This window comes from Arachis hypogaea, chromosome 3 (assembly GCF_003086295.3).
Source record: "Arachis hypogaea cultivar Tifrunner chromosome 3, arahy.Tifrunner.gnm2.J5K5, whole genome shotgun sequence".
Classification (NCBI taxonomy): domain Eukaryota; kingdom Viridiplantae; phylum Streptophyta; class Magnoliopsida; order Fabales; family Fabaceae; genus Arachis; species Arachis hypogaea.
Genome location: NC_092038.1, coordinates 4287371 through 4309562, shown reverse-complemented (window position 1 = coordinate 4309562; position 22192 = coordinate 4287371). Strand labels below are relative to the sequence as shown.

At 29.3% G+C, this 22192-nt stretch overlaps 4 protein-coding genes and 1 long non-coding RNA gene across 6 annotated transcripts; 1 reads left to right on the top strand and 4 right to left on the bottom strand.

Moving 5' to 3' along the window:
* Positions 1-356: 356 nt before the first annotated feature.
* On the bottom strand, positions 357-3442 carry LOC112788925 (glutamate-1-semialdehyde 2,1-aminomutase, chloroplastic). 2 transcript variants are annotated; one of them, XM_025830606.3, is made up of 3 exons: positions 3083-3442; positions 1868-2057; positions 357-1785 (listed from the first exon to the last, which is right to left on the bottom strand). In XM_025830606.3, the coding sequence occupies exons 2-3, from the start codon at positions 2030-2032 to the stop codon at positions 544-546; spliced, it is 1407 nt and encodes a 468-aa protein (XP_025686391.1). In that variant the 5' UTR covers positions 2033-2057; positions 3083-3442; the 3' UTR covers positions 357-543. The 2 variants fall into 2 exon arrangements, with proteins under 2 accessions (XP_025686391.1, XP_072082092.1); XM_072225991.1 differs by having other exon boundaries at positions 3098-3409.
* A 7337-nt stretch (positions 3443-10779) lies between these two features.
* Positions 10780-11211, bottom strand: LOC112788924 (uncharacterized). Its single transcript, XM_025830605.3, has one exon. The coding sequence runs from the start codon at positions 11209-11211 to the stop codon at positions 10780-10782; it is 432 nt and encodes a 143-aa protein (XP_025686390.1).
* A 5562-nt stretch (positions 11212-16773) lies between these two features.
* LOC112788923 (uncharacterized) lies at positions 16774-18277 on the bottom strand. Its single transcript, XM_025830604.3, has 2 exons — positions 17916-18277; positions 16774-17468 (listed from the first exon to the last, which is right to left on the bottom strand). Exons 1-2 carry the CDS (start codon positions 18151-18153, stop codon positions 17014-17016), a joined length of 693 nt encoding a protein of 230 aa, XP_025686389.1. The 5' UTR covers positions 18154-18277; the 3' UTR covers positions 16774-17013.
* Positions 18278-18571: 294 nt separating this feature from the next.
* Positions 18572-20395, top strand: LOC112788922 (uncharacterized). Its single transcript, XR_011876764.1, has 4 exons — positions 18572-18754; positions 18916-19012; positions 19429-19590; positions 19973-20395. It is a non-coding gene; the product is annotated as an uncharacterized lncRNA (long non-coding RNA).
* LOC112788920 (CASP-like protein 5C1) lies at positions 19855-22108 on the bottom strand. Its single transcript, XM_025830602.3, has 3 exons — positions 20829-22108; positions 20399-20531; positions 19855-20172 (listed from the first exon to the last, which is right to left on the bottom strand). Exons 1-3 carry the CDS (start codon positions 20957-20959, stop codon positions 19978-19980), a joined length of 459 nt encoding a protein of 152 aa, XP_025686387.1. The 5' UTR covers positions 20960-22108; the 3' UTR covers positions 19855-19977.
* Between the last annotated feature and the right edge of the window lie 84 nt (positions 22109-22192).

Here is a 22192-nt window from a genome sequence, read left to right as displayed (position 1 = left end):
AACACCTCTTTTATCAATTCCCATTACAATCTTTAATAACGTAAGTAAAACTAACACTATTACTAAAACCAACATAACTAGCATCACAATTAATCTAAAAAAGTACCAATAGATTAAGCATTCTAAGAAGAGAAAGGATATAAAGTGTACCTAATTAATGTATAAATGTAATTACTTTTTTTTAGTAGGAATACACCAAAAATACATAAGATGTAACTACTTATAAAAAAATTAATTACATCCATATATTAAATAACTAATTTCTATTACTGAGAGAAAATCATCTGGGTAACTTCTTTTTTAAAGGAACAACTTAACAGCCATCATTTAGTTCTACTCTGAAAAACAGCAACAAATGCTTGAATGGAGAGATTCATTATATGAAGGAGAAAAGACCATGAACTCAAATAGTTACAAACTTTAAATTCACTCGGCTTTACAGCTATTAGTAACAATAATACACTGAGTGGATACAAGATCCAAAATGATACAGGTTAAATAAAAGCAATAAGATAAAAATCATCTAAAACTCTAAGTTAACATTCAGATCTCCCTGAAAACCTTCTCTGCCGCTGCTATTGTCTTTTCTATGTCATCGTGGCTATGAGCCAAGCTGGTGAACCCAGCCTCAAACTGTGAAGGAGCCAAATAGACACCTTGTGCTAACATTCCCCAATAGAACTTTGCAAACTTGGCCGTATCACTCTTCTTGGCATCTGCAAAATTGTAAACAGGTCCTTCTGTGAAGAAAAACCCGAACATCCCACTTATATGCCCACCACATATAGCATGCCCTACCTTCTTCCCAGCTTCAACGATGCCGCGAACAAGCTCCCCTGTAATTTTATCCAAATATTCATAAGTTCCTGCCTCCTTAATGCGCTTCAGAGTCTCTATACCTGCCGTCATAGCCAAAGGGTTCCCACTCAAGGTCCCGGCTTGGTACATAGGTCCAGCAGGTGCTACCATCTCCATAATATCTCTCCTCCCTCCATATGCTCCTACAGGCAGACCCCCACCTATGATCTTTCCTAGTGTTGTTAAATCAGGAGTTATGCCGAAATATTCTTGAGCGCCACCATATGCCAAACGGAATCCAGTCATAACCTCATCAAAGATTAGAAGGGAATTGTTCTCCTTGGTGATTTTGCGCAGGAAACTAAGAAAATCAGATTTAGGGGGAATGAAACCAGAGTTTCCAACAACAGGCTCAAGTATGACTGCAGCTATCTCTCCCTTGTTATCCTCAAAGAGTTTCTCAACAGCTGACAAGTCATTGAAGGGGGCTGTAAGAGTTTCATAAGTAGCAGCTTTAGGGACACCAGGGGAGTCAGGAAGTCCTAGAGTCGCAACTCCACTACCTGCCTTAACAAGAAAAGGATCTGCATGCCCATGATAACATCCTTCAAACTTGATGATCTTCTCCTTTCCGGTATAAGCACGAGCCAGACGGAGCACACCCATGCAAGCTTCAGTGCCTGAATTAACAAACCTAACCATTTCAATGCTGGGTACTGCAGAAATAACCATCTTAGCCAAGGAATTCTCCAGAAGACAAGGTGCACCGAAGCTGGTTCCCTTCTTCATTGTTTCAGATAGAGCTGCAAGCACCTGATCGTCGGCATGACCAATGATAGCAGGGCCCCAGGAACCTACGTAGTCAATGTACTCATTGCCATCGATGTCCGTCATGCGAGATCCTTTCACTGAATCAATCACTATTGGTTGCCCTCCCACGGACTTAAAGGCACGAACGGGGGAGTTCACTCCTCCGGGCATCAATTCCTACCAACAACAGAAAAGGAACAAGAATTTAATCAGAATTCCGTTCCCCAATAGCATAAAAGAGAGGAGAGAAGAGACAAACCTTGGCAGCAGTGATAGCTTCTTGGGACTTGGTTAGTGTGAGAGACTTGTTGGTCTTCTCGTCCAAAGACACAGCCATTGTAACCAACGAAGTCCGACTCCTAACCGCGGAGGTGGAAATCCCTAAGGTCAGGCCAACTCCTGAGATGGCGGTGGCAGCAGCCATTGCTCTCTCTTCTCTCTTTCAAAGTCTATAAGAATGGGAGTTCCAATATCAGATCAGATGATAAGATAATGCAGATTTTCAAATGCCACCTCACCCTTATCAATCCATCCGTTACATTATAACTTTTCTAAACTTTTTTTTAAGTAGTTACACATTGTATACTCCTATTAAAAAAATTAATTACATCCATATATTAAATAACTAATTTCTATTGGTAATAGAAAATGGTCCAGGTAACAACTTTAATGTAAAGAAATTTTAAGCCACTAAAAATAGTTTGGATTGAATTTGCTGTATTTTAAATAACAAAATAAAATGATTGTGACTTTTTAAGTATGAGAAAAAGGATTCTAATTTAAGCATGCTAGATAAATTTACATGAGTGCATTCTACATTTTGAAGTCCTTCATTGATTAGTAACTAAAATATCATGCTAAAATAATTACAATTTTAAAGCTCAGATAGTCAATTCCCCCTCTATCAAATATGTTGAAGCAACAACTATTAAATTGAAACTATATCAATGTGAATATGTATTATGTAATTATATTTAACGCTGCTGAATCACATATACAGCGAAAAACTAAAAAGGAATATGAACCGTACGCACATACATCAAAGTGTTCCAAGCTTGTGGTAATATGTGAAGGATATGAACAGAAATAATCAGTACTCAAGTAATTGCATTGCAAAGAAGGAATATTGGATAAAAATGAGAGTAAAGATTATATTATGAATAATTATTCATACTTATACTAATCTATAGAAGTCTAATTGACTTTCTTAATCTCCTAACAACACTCACTAGCCTTTTCTCCTAATTCTACAACTCGACAAAAAAAACACATAAATTTATAACAATTCCATCGAAAATCTAACATAAATAACAATCTCATCAACAATAATAACAAAATTTTCTGCAAAAAATTAAACCAAAAAAAAGCAAATTAACAACTATCTGAAGGAACAAATTAATTACTGTCTGAAAAAAGGTTAAAAAAAAAACAGAGACAGAATAAAAAAATAAAATACAAAATCAGAAAATGATACCACAAATGCACTAACTGAAGAAGAGGGAGACAACACAGCAAACTGGTCAGACGAGGGCGGCGATGCCCGACGGTGTCAAAAACTCACGATGCACTAACAACGGAGCTCCAAGGGTAGTAAATCGCGCAAAACTTTAGCCGCTGTGAACAGTGGACGTCGGGCGAGACTCTGAGTCTGTGGGAGAAGAGAAAAGTGATGAGTGATGATAGGGTTTGTTGGATGTGACTATTGTTGAGGTACTCTATGCGGCGCTGAGGACGTTAGGGAATTTAGGTTATTTTATTGATACGTTTATCGGAATGCGATTCGATTTGGTTCCATTTGTTTAAAAAATAAAACAAATGGAGTTAAACTATGTACAAATCAATTCAAAATAGCTTTTTGTTTTAAGTAATTATATTTTAAGTAATTTTTATGTATTCTTATTAAAAAAATTAATTATACTCATATATTAAATAATTATTTTTTATTGTTAATAAAAAATTATTTAAAATGAATGAATTATAAATTAAATAGTATAATTTTTTATATTTATCTAAAAAATAGTTAGTTCGAATTTTTTTATCTTTGGTTAAAAAAAATGATTTAAGTAACAATATCTTCAATGTATAGAAATTTTATGCCACTATAAATAGTTTATCCGAGTTTTAAATAATATACATGAGCTTATGAATTTGTAGTCCAAACCTCGTTCAAGTTAAAAAATAGTACTCCAGTTGCTATTTTCTTTTTTAATAAAAAATAATTAAGTGTAGTAGGGAACTCCAGGATAAGATTCGTTGCATTATTCTTCTGCAACTTTTCTTTCTCTTACATTAACATTATTGTGTGTCAATCAATGTTGAATGGATCGACTTAGGGAGCCAATCTTTTCCCATGTTAAATTATCTAAAGAATTTTGTTGTTTCACTCAACATAGAGATAATGGCATATAGTTTAAGAATAAAAATATTTTTCTTTTACTCAACCTAGAGTTGATGGTCTAGATATTAAGAATATAAATGAAGTCTATGTGTGTGAGAGAGAGAGTCATAAGTGTACTTTCTCAACCATGAAGAGCTTAACTTAATTTTCATCATTATATTCGTGTGGGGTAAAATCAATTTAATCATGAAATTTTATAATTTAAAAAAAATAATCTAAAAAAATATAAATAACAAAATAACCTCAAAAATATGTTTCGTTTCACAAACTAAATTAAATATTTAATCAATTTACTTATACATGGTTGGTTTATTTTATCAAAAAATTATTATTTTTCGAATAAAAATGACTATTTACTCATACATGCAAACCTTGTAAAATTAACACTTTCATTGTTGATAATTCTTTTTTAGGAGAAAAAGAAGTTAAAATATGAGAAATACACAGTAAAGATATGCAAGTGATCATCATATCTTTTCCAATTTAAACATAGGAGGATCCAAATTTGTGAGACACACTTTGAAGAGTTGAATGTGTAAAACAATCATTCCTATGTGAAACGGAGGAAGACTTCAACATTGAATTAGTGGCAGAATACTCTGAGTGAAGAACAAGTGCTGCATTAGCCTTGATGGCAAACACACACAATTCCTTAAGAGAGAGTGGTATGTGAGATTTGGAGAGTGGAACAAGGAAGTAAATCTGATCCAACTGAAGATCCTCATTCGGATCCACGTGCGGCAACACCGAGCCTACATACATCTTTTCCGAGCTGCAGAGGAAGCAGTCCGAATTCTTGAACAGAGCATGCTCTGCTTTTATGGGCTCCTTGTATTTCTCTAACTTACCATCCATGTCAATTATGTTCACTGAGGATTGCCAACGTTGTTTCCCACTTTTGTTTGTGAATTGAGATGATGCACAAGCTCCCATAAGTGATATAAGTGAATATTTAGTGTGGTTTTGTCTGAGTTTTTTTCAAGTGCAATGTTGGAAGCATCAAACAGGGGAAAACAGAGGCATTGGTATTTATTTTGTTTTTGGGGGATGGGGGTGGTGGGAGGGTGACTTATATAGTGGAAGAGGGGAACTTTGGTACAAAAGAAACGTTCAGAAAATGAAAAAACGAACAATTATAATTAACTTTGTTGACTTATTAATGATGGTAACATATAACTAATGTTAGTTGGATATAGTATCACGTGAGAACTATCCAAAAATATTTTGGAATCAATAATAAAAAAATCATTTTAAAACAGTTTAAAATTATTTTATTTCATGTTTTTAATTATTAAAATAATGAAATAATATTAAATGTAACAAGTGTGTAATTATAAATATTACATACATGAGACTATCAATGTTAAATTAAGTAAGATAATTTTAGGTTATTATTTTCTTAATATTATCGATAACTATTTATTTCAAGTAATGTTTTAACTTCGAATAATATGAGACAAAAAAAATATTTTTTGGGATAATACAAGATAAAAAAATTATTTTTTTCTTTTAATTTTATATGATTAGTAGTGTAGAAGATTTTATAAATATAGTGATTTAACGCACTAAGGATTTGAAATTTTAAATCAAAACTTTATTGCTAAAAGTCATATATTTTGAACTATGAATTTCTTTTGAAAAAGAGGGGAAAACTATTTAATTACTACCTTTAACTTAATAGACTAATCTTAATGTAATACTTGTGACTATATGAACAAAAATAATAATTAACATAAAACTTAAAAGAGGCTATAATAATAAGATTGGAGGATTTTGAAGACGAAAATGTTGACTTGGGGAAAAAACAAATGGGTGATATTTCTGTTTCTGAGTTAACAACCTATGTCCTATCTCATTATTGAAAACAGTATCTGCCAAAATTTCATCAATTGGATTAATGCAATACGTACCTGAAAATTTATATGTCCCTTGTTACTTGTTAATTGTCTTTGTATTTTTCATTGAAGGTAATCAACAAGAGACATGAAAGATAGAGCTCTCACATGTTATGTTACATTAGAAAATGTTACATTTAATTATTTATTTGAAATTAGGTATTTACTCAAATTACTTATGTTATAGGCTTAAAGTTTCCTACCTCTTGCTCCATTTTTCAGGGGAAATGTGCTTCTTAAGGTATGCAATTATGCATTGATCCTATTATACAATTTGTAGAGACTCTTTTAGAATTTCGAAATTTGTTGCAATAAAGGGGAAAAATTAAAAAATTCTAGCGGTGTAAAATTCAAAGAAGTGCCATTATATGAAAATGTATAGGTAGACAATGAGAATACTAAATAATATGAACAATAGATATGTCAGATATTTAATTTAATAGGTATACAGATATTATGTTCATTATTTTTAATAGGATGATTATTTTTTTTATTCGATTTACTCATGCACAGTTACAATGGCTGGATGTTCAATTCATTATGTGTGCAGATGGTTATCTAATATTAAGGTTTAGGAGATAATTTGGAGGCGAAGTATTTTTTTATTTTATGGGTCAATTCTAAAATTTATTGTTCACATTATTTACAAAAATATTATCTACCTAACAAAACCGTTACTATATATATATATCAATTTTGACTGAAGTGTTATCGTGCAGACAACAAAAAAAATTAACCAAAATAACAGAATTTATTTTATTTAATATTTATTAATTATTATTATAATTAATAAATACTAAATAAAATAAATTTAGATTTTTTTTGTCTTTCTAACATTACCGAAAAAACATTATTGGATTTGTGTAATCCCATGCATCATGTATAGTGTGTTTCACTTTAGGAAGTATCCTTCTAGCTTCTTGGTTAGTTCATGCATGGTTTCTATTTTCTTCTCATTGCTTTTGGATTATTTCAGAATATTGGATTTGTGTCAAATTTTATGCTTCACAGCTTCATATAATTTGGATGGTTGCGCTAAGTGGTGGTAGCTATCACATTTATTCATGTGCTGAAAATATTTACTAGCTTTTTGGAGTCACCTTTTTGGCCCTTCAATTTTTCTTTTTTGAAATTCACAAATCATCATAAAATGTTGTCTCCTGTACAGTGAATAATTACATCCACTTTTGAAGCTTTTATTGTCGTTTCTTATTTTTATTTATTTTTTTCCAAGTCAACATATATAATAGTATATTTGAACAGCAATATGTTGGATTATGTTGTAGACAAGCAAAAATTACATTGAATTTTAACGTTTTAATCATATTAATTATACGTAAAATTATAGGGTATAAGTTGTAGTTGACATCATATAGTATATATTTAAGCACTGAATTTTTTTTAATTAAAATAGGGCCCGAGCTCAAAAAAAAAAAGAGATCACATATCAAAAACTGAGGTTAGGGTCCAATAATCTAAAAACAATGAAGCTATAATATGGCCTTCTTCGGTCCAAATGCTTTTTTTTGGCATAATTAGATCACAATAATATATCTTTTTAGAGAGTATAATTAGGCCATAACATATTCAATCCGAATTATATTCATAATGAATCTCGTTAAATTCGATAATAAATCTGATTTATATTTATCTTAAATTTTTTGAATGTGTTATAAATATAAAGTATATATTTTTTTTTGTGGAAATATATAGTATATATATCTATATATTATATATTAGTATTTGTAGATATTATTCCATTTTTTCTTCTAACTTTTCACTAAATTGAATTTAGTGAAAAGTTAGAAGAAAAAAAAAAGCGTCCTCAAGTGCAGTCGACTTCACGTGAAGTTGATATTTGAGAATCGTTAGATGATTTGACTAAATTTTCATTTAACAGCTCTCAGGTATCAACTTCAAGTGTAGTCGACTTCACCTGGTTTTCACTATATTTTTTTTAATTTTTATACCTCTTGAACGATAATTGATTATTTGAATGTTAGAATCACTTGCTGATAATTGATATTAATAACGGAGTGAATGCTATGGTGTCTATCACTTTGTATCTAAGTTACTAAAAGAGATAAATAAATAATATTTAATAAATTTTATATAATTTATTTTTTACTTTAAAAAAGAAATTATGCAATTTAAACATCATAACAAAGGCACTATAAAATTCACCTATTAACTGAAAGTCTCCCTCCTTTTACAAAGAGTAGTAATCTTTTATTAGACTTTAGTTACTGCTGAACAGTGAACACCTACCATATATATAAGTTTGCTATTGTAGGGAACTAGCTAGGTGCTTGGTGTGGTTCATAAGCTATATTATTAGATATTGATTAGTGGTAAAAGGTAGAAAAGTAAAATTAAAAATTAATTCTAGTTCTATATTTTTAGTTTAATTATTTTATTAGTCTCTACAATTTTACTAGATTTATAATTAAATTCTTATATTTTATATTTTTTAATTAAATTTTTATACTATTTTTTGTTTCGTAATTAGGTTTTCTTTATATAAAATATACTAAAATTAATGAATTATTTCTCTAAAAAAATATATATAATAAAAAATTTAATTAAGTCCTTGTAAATATTTTTAATTTGTGAAAAATATTCAATCAATTCTAATATCTTTTATACTAAAAAAATTTAATTATAAAATAAAAATAATATAAAAATTTAATTAAAATAAATATAAAAAACTAATTATAAAATTTAGTGAAATTATAATAATTAAACCTACGTTTTACTAATACAATATGTACAATTAACATGAAAAAAAATGCTAAATACCTTGTCGGTGGGCCCACAACACAAATGTTCTTGAAAGTCAATTCTAACAAGCAAATTTCAATTTGTAAGCTTTTGTTCCTGTTCCTATGATTTAGAAGTCCTGTAGTGTCCTGTGACCTAGAAAATGAAACTTGAACCACTTCCTTTTGAACCATAGTAACTAAGGATAAATACAAGAAATAATAAAAATCAATGTTAATATGAATATTAGAGGTATATTTTTTGTTGATTAATTTTTATTGTCTTTCTAATAAGATCGGCTAATAAAATGGCACCAATAGAAAGTACAAGTTTAATATAGTCAAATGTTCAGCTAAATACATAAAGATGCTTATACATCCCCTCCTATTTTCTCTTACTATTATATCTTGTTTTTCTTCTTTATTGTGGGTAATATCCTATTCTTTTATGCTATTTGTCGGATGGACCAACATTAATTAATCAATAATGTGATATATTTTTGTTAAAAAAAATTAAAGATGATTAATTATTTAACTTTAAAATATCATAAAATCTATTTCATGAAAACTAGAACATTTTTGTAACATTAATGTAGTAATAGTATCCTTAATTAAAATATAAAAAAGTATAGGATACTAATATATTATCTGTTAACTTATTGTCAATAATAACTAATATTAAACACATCTTTACTAGAAGAAACATGTATAAGGAGATATATTTAAGAGACACATCAACAAAGACTTTTTTATTAGTCACACATTCATAAAAAAATATATTTTTATTTGACACATTCACAAAGACGCTTTCATTAAATACAGCCATAAATCGTAAAAATTGACAGAAATTGGTAGAATTCTTGTTGATTACTTAACGAAATTTTAAAATATTCATTAAGTAGTATTTTTGAAAGTAGTTTATATAAAGCTATATATCATAATTTTAAAATATTAATTATATATAATTTTTCCTTAAGTAGTATTTTTGAAAGTAGTTTATAAAGCTATATATCATAGTAAAATGAAACTAGCACCTAGCAAAAGTTTTTGGTGCCCACCTTTTCCATGAAAATTATCCAGGTCCTCTGTATCTCTAACTAGAAACTAGGTCTATTAAATTTCCAACATGACCATGGTGCCAATATCTTTCAAGCTCCACACCTCATGCATTATTAGTGAGTTCAATCATTTATTGATCATTTCATGTCACCCCAAAAGTATTATTCCACATTAAATAAGAATCTTTTATATAAAGACCTAATCAAATAAAAAATGTTGCTACATAGAAAATAAATTCAATAATAAAAGCATTAAGTGGACACACAAAATTAGCTATCATATTAAATTATAAAGAGAATTGAGATTAAACCCTTTACAAAAAAAAAAATAAAAGAACATTATATATGTATTTATTTACTATTTTTGTACGGAGAAGAATAATCCAACGTGAAAATTGTCATGGATGACGAAACCTAATTGGAAGTGGCACCATAGAACGCGTTAAGGCCCACATACATTCGTCTTTGTGCACCACACATAAATACTTATCATAAACATAATTTAATCATCAAAATTCAAAAACTTATGAATTACACAACAAATAATATTTGTATTAGCTTATTGTATGTACATGTACACAATTTGAATTTTGCTCATACTTCCATATTCTTCATGTTCATATTTTCACCGCCTATATATATGAATTACTAAATTTAAAATCCGTGACTAATATCTACTCCCTAAACAATACAAACAAATAAAAATGAGATAAAAATCTAGGTACAGTTAATTTCATGTGAAATTAATATTTGAAAGTCGTTAAATGATTTGACAAATTTCATTAAATTGTCATCTAACGACTTTAATAAACTATCAACTTCACATGAAGTTAACTGCACCTAAACTAATCATTAGTCACTGTTTTACAGTAGATAGTAATACTCAAAACCCTTCGGAAGCAAATGAATAGAATCAAATCGAACCGAACCAAATCAAACCGTATCCATCAAACATATAGAGCTTGAGTTCTTCATCACCATGATGGAATCATCATCATCAACATCATAGAGGTGATTAATTAAGAGATGATAAAACTCAAAGAAACCCATATAGATGTTGATCATGTAATAAGAATTGGGTGTGTTCGTTGAGGCTTCTTCCTTCTAGAAAGAGGAACTTTGTTATTACAAGGCTTGAAGTTATTATTATTGGAAGAAGAATGAGCAAGAGCTGCATTGGCCTTGAATGCTAATTGACCCAAATCCTGCATAGAAAGAGGAACCCGGGATCTGATTCTAGGAACAATGAAGTAAATATGATCCAACTGAAGCTCTTCACTTGGATCCACAGCTTTCATTGTTGAACCAACATTGATTGATTCTGAGCTGCATATGAAACAGTTTGGATTCTGAGACAAAACATGCCATGCTTTCAAAGGCTTCTTCAGTTGTTGCAAACTACCATCCAAGTGAACTATGTTCACACAAGATTCCCATGATGTAAAGTTTCCACCTTTCTTTGATGATCCTTGAATGGAAGCACAGGTTCCCATTATGAAGAAGAGGGTAGGGGTAGGTGTGTTTAAATGTGAGTGTGTGTGGGTATTTATAGAGAAAATTGAAGACAAGAAGAAAAAAAGAAGACGTAAGTGTGTAAAGTAAAGTAATGTGAAGTGAAGTAAGGAGTCACGTATGCAGTTTGGTACTATAAAAATATTATTCGTACACTAAAATTAGTCATTAAAATAATCAGTTATTAATATATTTATATATAAATAATTTATTTTTAATGTGTATTTATATTTTAATATATATTTTATGGTGAAAATTCAGGTGCAGTCGACTTTACATGAAATTGATACCTGAGAACCGTTAGATAATTTGATTAATTTGACTAAATTTTCATCTAACAACTTTCAGATATCAATTTCACGTGAAATCAACTTCATTTGAATTTTCACCATATTTTATATTAATAATTAATTTTAGTGACTGATATTGGTGTATACGTAACATAGTTGCATTCATTGATAATATGTTATGTGAATTAAAGTCATAGGACAAAAATTAAGGACATTCTTGGACACTTTTGTTAATAAGTATGAATGCAAATAACTTGATGAATTTACAATTTATTCTGTCTTTTTCAACATTCTTAGACGCGCTTCTATTGCCTTGTCCAATTGCATATGCTAATGTATCTTGTTGATATACAGTACAAAAACAGCTATATTACTGTTTTAGATTTTTCTTTCCTACAAAGTTTTTTGCCTTTTTGGTGTTAATTAAAAGATGACTAAGATTTGGTTTCGAAAAATCTTTCGAAAATATATTTAAACTTTTTAAAAGTATAAATATCTTGTTTTATGTTTGGTAAATAAATAAAAAAGTTTATATATTTGTGTTGATAATTTTAAATGTTATTAGTACTTTTAAAAGTATTTAAAAAGAATTTTTTTTAAAGTTGACTTATATTTATTAAAATTAAATGTCTAATATAATTTCATTTATTAATTAATATTTAAATTTAATTTTATATTAATATCTATTATATTATTTTTAAATTTTAAAAATTAGTTTATCAAATATGTTTATTGTTACTTGTACTTATTAAAAGTTATTTTTAATTTAATTTACTAGATACAGATATTATAACTCTTAAAAAATTATCTTTTAAAAATTAGTTTTTATAAGTTATTTTTTAAAAATAATAAAAGCATCAAAATGAATTTTGATTCAATTAGATGCAGGGATGGATCTAGAAATTTTACTATAAAGAGATCGAATTTTAGATAATTTTTTTATTTCATAAAAATAATTAACATATAGTTATTAGAATTAATTTTTTAAAAAAATTATCAATATATATATAATTGTAATTTTTTTCACAATTTTATTTTTAATATAATAATTACATAAAAGAAATATAATAATATCAATAGTACATTATAAAATTATAAAATACCAATAATTTATAGCGTGTTTAGTTAAAAATAATCACTTATCTTATTAATTAAAATTAATTCTTTTAAAAATTTTTAAAAATTTGAAAATAAATTATAAATTATTAATTATTTGAAAGACACAGTATTCTTATAAAATACAATATATAAGATATTTTTATAAAATTTTTTCTTTTAACAACGTAAATTTTAAAAAAATGAATATTTTTTACAAAAATATAATAAAGTACATAATATAATATGATTACCAAAATATAACTACGTAAATTATTATTAATATAATAATATAAATGTTAAATATATTAATATAAAAAATAAATATATAGAGATTATTATTTAAAAACTAATTTAAAAAGTACAAAGATTTGAGGATATGATATTAAATTAATTAAATAAAAAATATTAGTGAAATAAACAATTAAGACATAAATCTATCACATAATAAAAAATAATACATATGAAACTATTAAATTATATAATATTTTTTATTTTTTAAATATATATCTTATATATAAGTATAGTTTCTTAAAATTTTGAAAGACGAGGTCACTATTTGTCCTTCTAGATATGTCCCTGATTAGAGAAACAAATTTTTTCATTAATATCAGTTAATTTTTTTATTTTAAATTAACTAATATTTATTAATTAAAATTTAAGTATTAATATATGTTTGATATTTTAGTTACCATCTTCTTAGACAAATATCTACGTCTTAATAATTACCTAATAAAAACATCGTGTCACAAAATTATGGTGCTTATATTAGAGAGATAGAGGGTTATACTAAGTTATAATTTTTTAGCAACAGATATTTCTTTGATCAAACTAACATATAATTTACTGTTTGAAGAATTTGTATCAAAACTAAAATGTTGTTGTAACTTGCAAAATAAAAAAATTAAAAGAGAGATGGTGATGGAACTGTTGGATGGATAATATCACGTAATGCATATATTTTGATTAAACTGTAGACTATACCAAATACAGATAGGGCCATTTCATGGGAAGCATCCTTGAATTTTCTTAGCCACTCCCAATTTTGTTTCAACGTGCAATCCCTATCTTAAATAGTAAATAATGGAAATTAAGTAGAGTTATTTTCATGTAAATTTGATTAAATTATTATTTAATAATTTTTAATTATTAATTTTATGCGAAAATAATTATATATGAATTTTTATTATTTTTAAAATTTTTGTTTATTATTATATATATCAGACATATAAATAAGAATATCTTTTTCTTTTATTAAAGATAGAGATATTCAAATTCACAACCTCTTAGATGAATATAAAAAGATTATACCATTTAAATTATAATTTATTGACAAAAATAATAATATCTTAACTCTTAAGTGTTCTTCAAGTGTAAATTAAATAAAAGCTTTTACTTTATTCTATTTATATTGTGACATAAGTAATATAGATTATTTTTGTTGTTTAAATTGAACCTTTTAAAATTCAAAAAATCAATTTTTGAACTAATTTTCTCTTTTTTCAATATTGATGATGCATCATAATATGAATGGAATAGAATAAAAATTCTTATTTGCTCTTGGGGCAGCAAAGAAATTTCCCCGTTTAACTTTTATTCAATAATGAATATATTGAGTGGATAGACGATAGAGATGCTTGGATGTATTGGAGTAAAAATATTTTTGATAAAATATTATGACCAAACAATAAAAACATGACATGTAAATGTAACACAATTTTTTGTCAATTTTTTTTTTTTTTGTTGAGCCGAAATTAGTTAAATCCAAGGGCGGAGCCTCATACGGTGAAAATTTTATTTTTTATTTTTTATATAAATTTTAGTTTAATCTTTCTAAAATTTTTATTTTAATTTTATTTTATTGTAAAAATAATTTTTTATCTCTTTCTAATATTTCATCTAATTTCACCTCTGGTTAAATTGAAAATAATTAAACCAATTGAATTTTTAAAAATAAAATAGTTAATACTAATTAAGATTACATTTTTGTCATTAACTATTTTATTTTATTAAAAGAAGTGATTGATTCAGTTGATTTTGTCATTTTCAATTCAATCATTTTCAGTTTAACAAAATTAAAAACCAAGTTTGATAAATAATAAAATCACATTACATATCACGCTTTTATTATACTTGTTTATCATACTTTGTATAAAGAATTTTGTCTCCCCTTTATTTGTGGTGAATCGATATAATGTGGTCACATATCATAATAACTCTTAGATATATGAAAAATAGATCCTTTCAATTGTTAAAAAAAATTAAGAGTGTAAAGTATAATTTATAATCTTTTATTATTTTTTTATATTTATTTTTTATTTTATTTATAAAATTAATAATAAAAAATATATTTTATTCCCTCAATTATTAAAAAAAAAAAGTTGAGAAGATCCAGTTTTGGTACGTAGTTGTTCTTTCAGAATCCTTAAATGAAAGATTGAGCTTGTGGTAAAAAAAAAGAAAAGAAATTGTTGTTTTAATTTTTAAAAGGTGATTAGGCTTGTGTAATCTCGTGGTGGTGCAAGTGAAACACGAACTTGTTCGTGTAACAACAATGAACGAAAAAAAAAAAGAGAAAAGAAAAGTCCAACATGGTGGATTGGGTAATGAAAGGTACGTGATAATGGTGCATCATGTGTCTTGAGACCTTGTTTTTTCCTGTGGGAGTGAAGCCAAAACAAGTAGTAATATTATTTAGATTCTTGCTCCCATAATTCTTTTTTCTTTTTCGGTCAAGATTCTTGTCTCTTGCCTTCTTGGTTTCAAATATTTTTGGTCTTTCTTCTTTTACTCTTTTTGGTAGATCTCTTTTTTCTCTTTTTTTTTTCCATGTATCTTTAGGGATATTGGGCCTATATATCACATATAGCCCAATTCTGAGACTGAAATTTAGATTTAAGAAGTGTTAATGAGTGGATATGTGAATAGTGTAATGACAAAAAAAAAATACAATGTAATTATATATCACAAAAAAAGGTTATACATACATATAAAGATATATAGCTATAAAACATGATTAGGAGTCCTAGTTTATTTTTCTACTTTCTAAATAAATAAATTTTTGAATTTTTTATCTTTTTTATGTTTTGATAACATTTCATATCGGTTAAATCTCAATTTGTTCCTGAAATTTGGCCTGATACTCAAAATAACTCTTACAATTTTATTGCCCCAATTAGAACCCTCAAATTTGTAATTGTAGCTCAAACTTATCTCTGGGATCATCTCCGTCACCGGAATGTTGATTTAACGCAATTGTATGACATGGTGGATACTACTTAAACGACGGTGCATTGGTTTCGCACCCAAATCCTTTGGAAACCACGTAGTGTAAGGGTTTTTTTGATATTTTACAACTTATGATCATCCTAGTGGAAAGAAAGAGAGTTTTAACCCACAAAAAACAACGTAGTTTTCAAAAGGTTTGGGCGCGAAACTAATGCGTCGTCGTTTAAGTAGTATCCACCACGTCATGTAATTGCATCAAATTAATATTCTGCTGACGAAGATGATCGCAGACGTAAGCGAGAGCCACAATTACAAATTTAAAGGATTCTAATTGGGACCAACGAAGTTGTGGGGATCATTCTAAGTATCGGACTAAATTTTAGGGACTAAATTGAAATTTAACTTTATTTCATATATATTTAAATTTTTATCTATTTAAGTACTAAGAATATGAACTAAGACTCTCAATCATTACTCTATTAGTATATTATTTTAGTAAGTTTTAACAGAATATACAAACTTTTATACATGAGCGAAAAATCAAGTACTCTTATTTAGATTATTTTTATAGCTAAATTTATTATATTATAGAAAATAAAATAGCACGTTTAATTTTAGGTGAATGCTACTCTATCATCTCTAAAGTAACATGTAAATTATCCTCTTTGATATATTATATTTTAATTGAGTTTTTATTTTCTCCCATGAAAATATTTTCATATATATATTGTAGTTAAGAAGTTGAACGTTTTAATATCTTTAACAAAATTATTTAACATATATAATAATAATATATTTATATTTTAATTATCATCTTTATATTATACGAAAATCTTTTCATATGAGAGCTTTTTTGTATAGGGTTGAATTCAAGTCAAAACTAACTCAAATTCTACATTCAAGTTATCAAATAATTCAAAATTCAGAATCTATGAAAAGATTTACTGGTAATCAACACGATTTTGTTTACACAGTAATTATCTTAGATATATATTAAAATACACATAATATATTTATATATAAATACAATAATTAATTTTGTCAATAAGTTATAACTCAAATAATATAATTTTTTCCTACTCTTTCAAGAGATGCGAATTCGAGACTTTATATTTTTTGGTAAAAAAAAAAAAATCATCATGATAGGCGCGCATAGATTCGTATGAGATTCTAAGAAGTTGAAATGAGTGAGGCAACAATGGCAGCAATGAGAGGCGTTGGATCACCCAAGATGGCTGAGATAACAATCTGCAGAGCAAATGCTGCAATATCACAGCATCTGTTCTTCATCCTCCCCTTACTCCGATGCACACTACTCTGCATGCTGATGCTGATGCTGTTTCTATAAACATGGTGCCAATTCTCCACAAGCATCTCCCTCACACACGCCACATGAACGCTGTAGCTCTTGCACTTCGACCTGTAACTCCAACTACCTCCCTTTCTACCGCAATGGTGGCACCATGACCTCACTTTTCTGTACAGGTAAAGCTTCACTTCACCCTCCTCCACAACCATCGGAAGCTTCGCGCAGCATGGGTGCAGATCATAGCCGCATGACCTACAATGGTACACGAACCCATTCACGTCCTTCTCACATGCATTGCAGTATCGTCCCGTCTCACCTGATATCACCCATTCACAAAATTTTAGTACCGCAAAAACACATAATAAAAGGGCATACACAGATTGATTGGTCGAGTGGTCAGCTCACTCATCTGCTTAAGTAAGTGTCAGGAGAGAAAGTATAGAGAGTCAATAGAGTATATATACAATATGTACAATGGAGTTTAGGAATATTCGATTCAATAGGATATTAGATGTTTATTATCCTGGTACCCGGATAGTTATTGTGGATAGTATGAGCATATTATTTTTGAGAAATTAGTAGTATTTTATTCTGAATGTTTATTTTTTTAACTCATATTGGGCAAAATACACATTGTACAAATTTTCCATTGGCTCTTTAGCGGAATTCGAGATTCGAATCTCATTTTGTGCATGCAACAACTTTTGACCAGCGACAACAGACCCTTAATATAATTGAACAATTGTGTAAAATGAAGGGTAACCTGGAGGGTGAGACATGAATTGGAAGTTGCATTTTCTGTAGAAAGGGTGGAAGAAAGTAGGGGAAGGTAATGCACATTGCATGTGAAGATCATAGTCACAAAGGGTGTTAGTGGAGCATTTGTAGCGTGACCCTATGCCTACTTCCTTGCATCCATCACATTTGAATGGGATTTCAGACTTCTCGAACTTCAGCTTGTGATTAGGGTGGTGAAAATGGTATATCTCATTGTATTTCATGCTTCTCTATCTCTATGTGTTTGTATTTGTGATTATTATGAGAATGGAATATTGGTGTCAAAGGGTTATTATATATACATTTGTTGAATTTGGGGTTAAATTTGGCTTATGGTTGAAGCATTTCAAAAAGAGAATTATGCTTGCTTAGCTTTGAGGAGGTGTTAGAGTTCTTGGGACATACATGCCCCCACTAAAGAATTTATGCCACTTGTTTTGTTTACTTTTCATCATTTTTCTTTCTAAATTTGACTGATTCGATTTCAAGAACTAATGAAGGGATCAATGAAGATAATAACTACAGATCATGCAAGTATTTTATTCAATAAGGTGGATAAAGTTAAACACATTAAAGTTAAGAAAAGGAATAAATTCCTCTTGCTTGATTTAAAGGCTAGCTTATCCATTTGATTGTATCTTCAACAAGAATGGAAATGACCCATGATGCAAATTTGAGGAACTGATTCTTGGATATAAATTAGTACGCATATAACAACTTGTTTCTAACTTTTTGAGGTCATGCAGTTTTCTTAGAAGAGCATCACCAAAGATGTAGAGTGGTTAACTTTGCAAGGTGTCACAATTTGAATAGATGTTTTCCGCAGTGAGTGCTTTTGAGTTCTGAGAATTTGTACTGCTTCTTTGAAGAACAAATGTCACAAGCTAGTTGAACAATAATGACAAAATACTACTTTAATTTTATGATATCTCTCTCCTTTCATTTTGTTTCTTTAACAAACATGAGGAATGTTATCCATTCTGCAGCAATTGTGTGGTGGCCTTTGTTTTGTCCATGTCAAGAATGAAATTTGTTCCCTCCAATTTCCCTCTCAACCTTTCAAACTTAAAGCGGTGTGGTAAGGTAAGGCAATCCATTTTGTAGATGTAAGCCTTTATTGGCATAATTGAGTGATTTTATCAGTTTATCCAATTCAATCTCTCATTAGAAGTATAGATAAATGTAAAGCACTTGTTTAAGAGCGATTGAAAATATTACATGGATGGATATTAGTCTTCACTCACTGCAACATATTGGTTGCTACTTTTGGCAAATCATGTTCTTTGGGTTAAACAAATCACGTGTTATTACATCAATGGTTCTACTCATATTAAACCGACAGATTTTCAAACAAGCAGAGTCCTATAAATAAATCTTTGGGTTAAGTGCTACTTGGCTTTTAATGCTTACTTTGATCTGAAATTTTGATTAGTCCAGTATTTTTATTATTACCTTTTTCTGAATGATCTTTTATTTTTTGTCTGAATGTGTTTTCTTAGGCCTTGTGCTTGAATCCTTGACATGATGATGGTGTTACTTTGTGATAACTGTATGATTTGGTTCCCAAGAAGAGTTATTTAAGTGTTGATAAAGGGGTTTGTGTTCTGAATGGAAGATGGAAGAAGCTTTGAAGCTTCAAGCAGAGATGGTGCTTTTGTTGTGTAATATTTCATTCCCTCTGAATATATTAAATGTCATAAATTATTTATTGTGTAGTTGCAGAAATGACAGTTAAATTGATAGACAATGACTTTACTATAGGATCCGTAATAATGCATTTTTGCCATTGCATTCATCATATTCTTAATGGTGCTCATGACCTATGAATATGTAATGCTACAAACACCTTTCAAATTCATATATTTGATTCCAAAGGTTTCTATGGTGCCCTTTTGTAATATAGCACTTCTTCCATTGGTAAGTAGTTAGAGGCACCAAGAATCTTCTTTTTCATTGCTTATTCAAAAGTCAGACATGAGAATACATAATTGAATGTGTGTATATCTAAAAAAATACCAAAAAATGAAATCTAATATTATACAGGAAAATTACAAAGAGGGTAATAGCCAAAGATTGAAAAGAGAGGATGCCAAAGACAGAAACCATGAGAAGAAGGCCATGATTGCAGATATCCTGTACCTGCTGCAAAGCTTTGGAGGACAAAAATTGCCATGGGAATGGAGCAAGAGATCCACAACACTAGCTGTTGAGCAAGCTGCTGCTAATGTCAGTGTTGATAATATCTGTTTACACCCAAAAGATATATAAACAAACAGATTGTTGCTACTTGCTAGGCTAAGATTTAGACCCAGTAGAAATATTGTAAAATCGATTAACTTATTCAGAATCGTAATACCGAAAGATTCGAAGAGTTAAATCGAAATTCTATCTATTATAGTTGCTATATATCTATATGTCAAGTGATACAAATTCTTTGATCAGAAGAAAAAGATGGTTACAGTTACATACCCAATCTCCAACAACAATAATCATGAGAATTCCTGGTTGACGAATAGGGCATTTGACAAGAACTGAATATCCATCAACCAATGCTAAAGTGAAGCTCCAAGGTATCACCAATCCCATAATTGTTACCAAATAGCTAAAAACAACAGTGAACCCAAAAACAGACAAATTCAGTTATGCAAGCAGAGTTTATGGATAAAACTACAAGTTAAACATTCACCAAAAGACTCAATTATGACGTGAGATATATGATTCATTAGCCTATGTATGAAGGGACTTAACAACAGATCCTAAAATCTCCAGAGAATCTTAGGCAAGCCAGAAAGGAAAAAGAAAACAAACCAAAGCAGAATTAACAGAGAAATTAAAGTCAAAATCCCTTTTTTCTGAGATTAGGAAAAAAGGTGGGGACCAGAAAATGTAGGAGAAGTACCAGAAAGCTGTGTAGCTGTAGAATTCAACTCCCAAAGACATAAAGAGGAGTGAAGAAGATGAGAAAATAGCCTGGCCCAATCTGAGGCTGAAGCTGGCACTGGTGCCCACAGAGCCAGGTAATTCATCCATTAAAAGCAGAAATTTAATGCATGGATTGTACTCTACTACTACTATTAATTCCCTCTTCTTTTTCTTCTTCTTCTTCTTCTTGAATTCCCTTATTATGACATGCTTCTATCATTATCATATCTGTCCTTCAACACTGAAACCACATCCACAGCACCCCCACCACTAAAGTCTTGTAGCTTTCCAAAGTTATAATTCATTCATATGAAACTTTTTGCTGCTACAAACACACACACATGAACCACAACAAGATAAGATCTCACAGCTCCCAAGACTAACTATTTTCTGTAGAAAGAAAGACAAAATTCCCACACTCAATCACCAGTCACCAGTCACAACCCCCTTGTGTTTGTGCCAAGTGTGAAACAATACAATATGAGGACTATAGGAAAAGAATTCCAGTACGTAAGTAAAGAACATGATGATGGGGTGTGCACTTTTTTATAACCATGATGAAGCAGACATCTCTCTTCCAATTCTTTTTTTTCTTTTAGATCATGGAAGCTTGGAGTGGCTCAAAGGTTTTTTATCTTTTGGGTTTGTTCTGCTAATTGAGTAAATGATGTGCTTAATTATTATTATGATGGAGCTGACACATGGTGTTACTTTAATTCCTCGTTCGGTGGCATGTCCTTCAAGGCACTAAATAGGTGAGACTATGACTCTGAGAGGTTTCTTTAGGTACAATGAGAAGACATTTATCCTAACTTTTTTTCTCTCTCTTTATTTCTGTTTATAGTAGAAACGTTTGTGTGCACATAACCCTCCTAATTTGAGAGACTTAAATTTAAGGTAATATCTATTCAAATAAACAAAACAAAGATTATGAAAAGATGATTCCTTTGATCAAAAGATTCGATTTCTTTTCCCTTAATATTTCTTTTTTATATTCCATGACATGCCCTCCTTTTCTTTCACTAAGTTGTGGAAGGCATCTGTGTCGAAATTGAATTAATAAATTGTATGAATATGCTGTAGAGGAACATTGTCAACCAGTGCTTTCAAAAGAAGGAACTTAGATTTGCCATTTGTCACAAGTGTTGTGACCCCATTCTCGTTGGAAAGTGATGTTATCATGTGAAACTAGTGGCAGTAGAAAACCCTCTCGGTGGGGGTGGTAGCTATAGGTGTCAACAAATCATTGGATAACAAAATAATCAAGATATAAATAAATAATATTATTACATGTTCACTTAATAGTTAATACCAATTCAATTATGTTTGCATCTATAATAG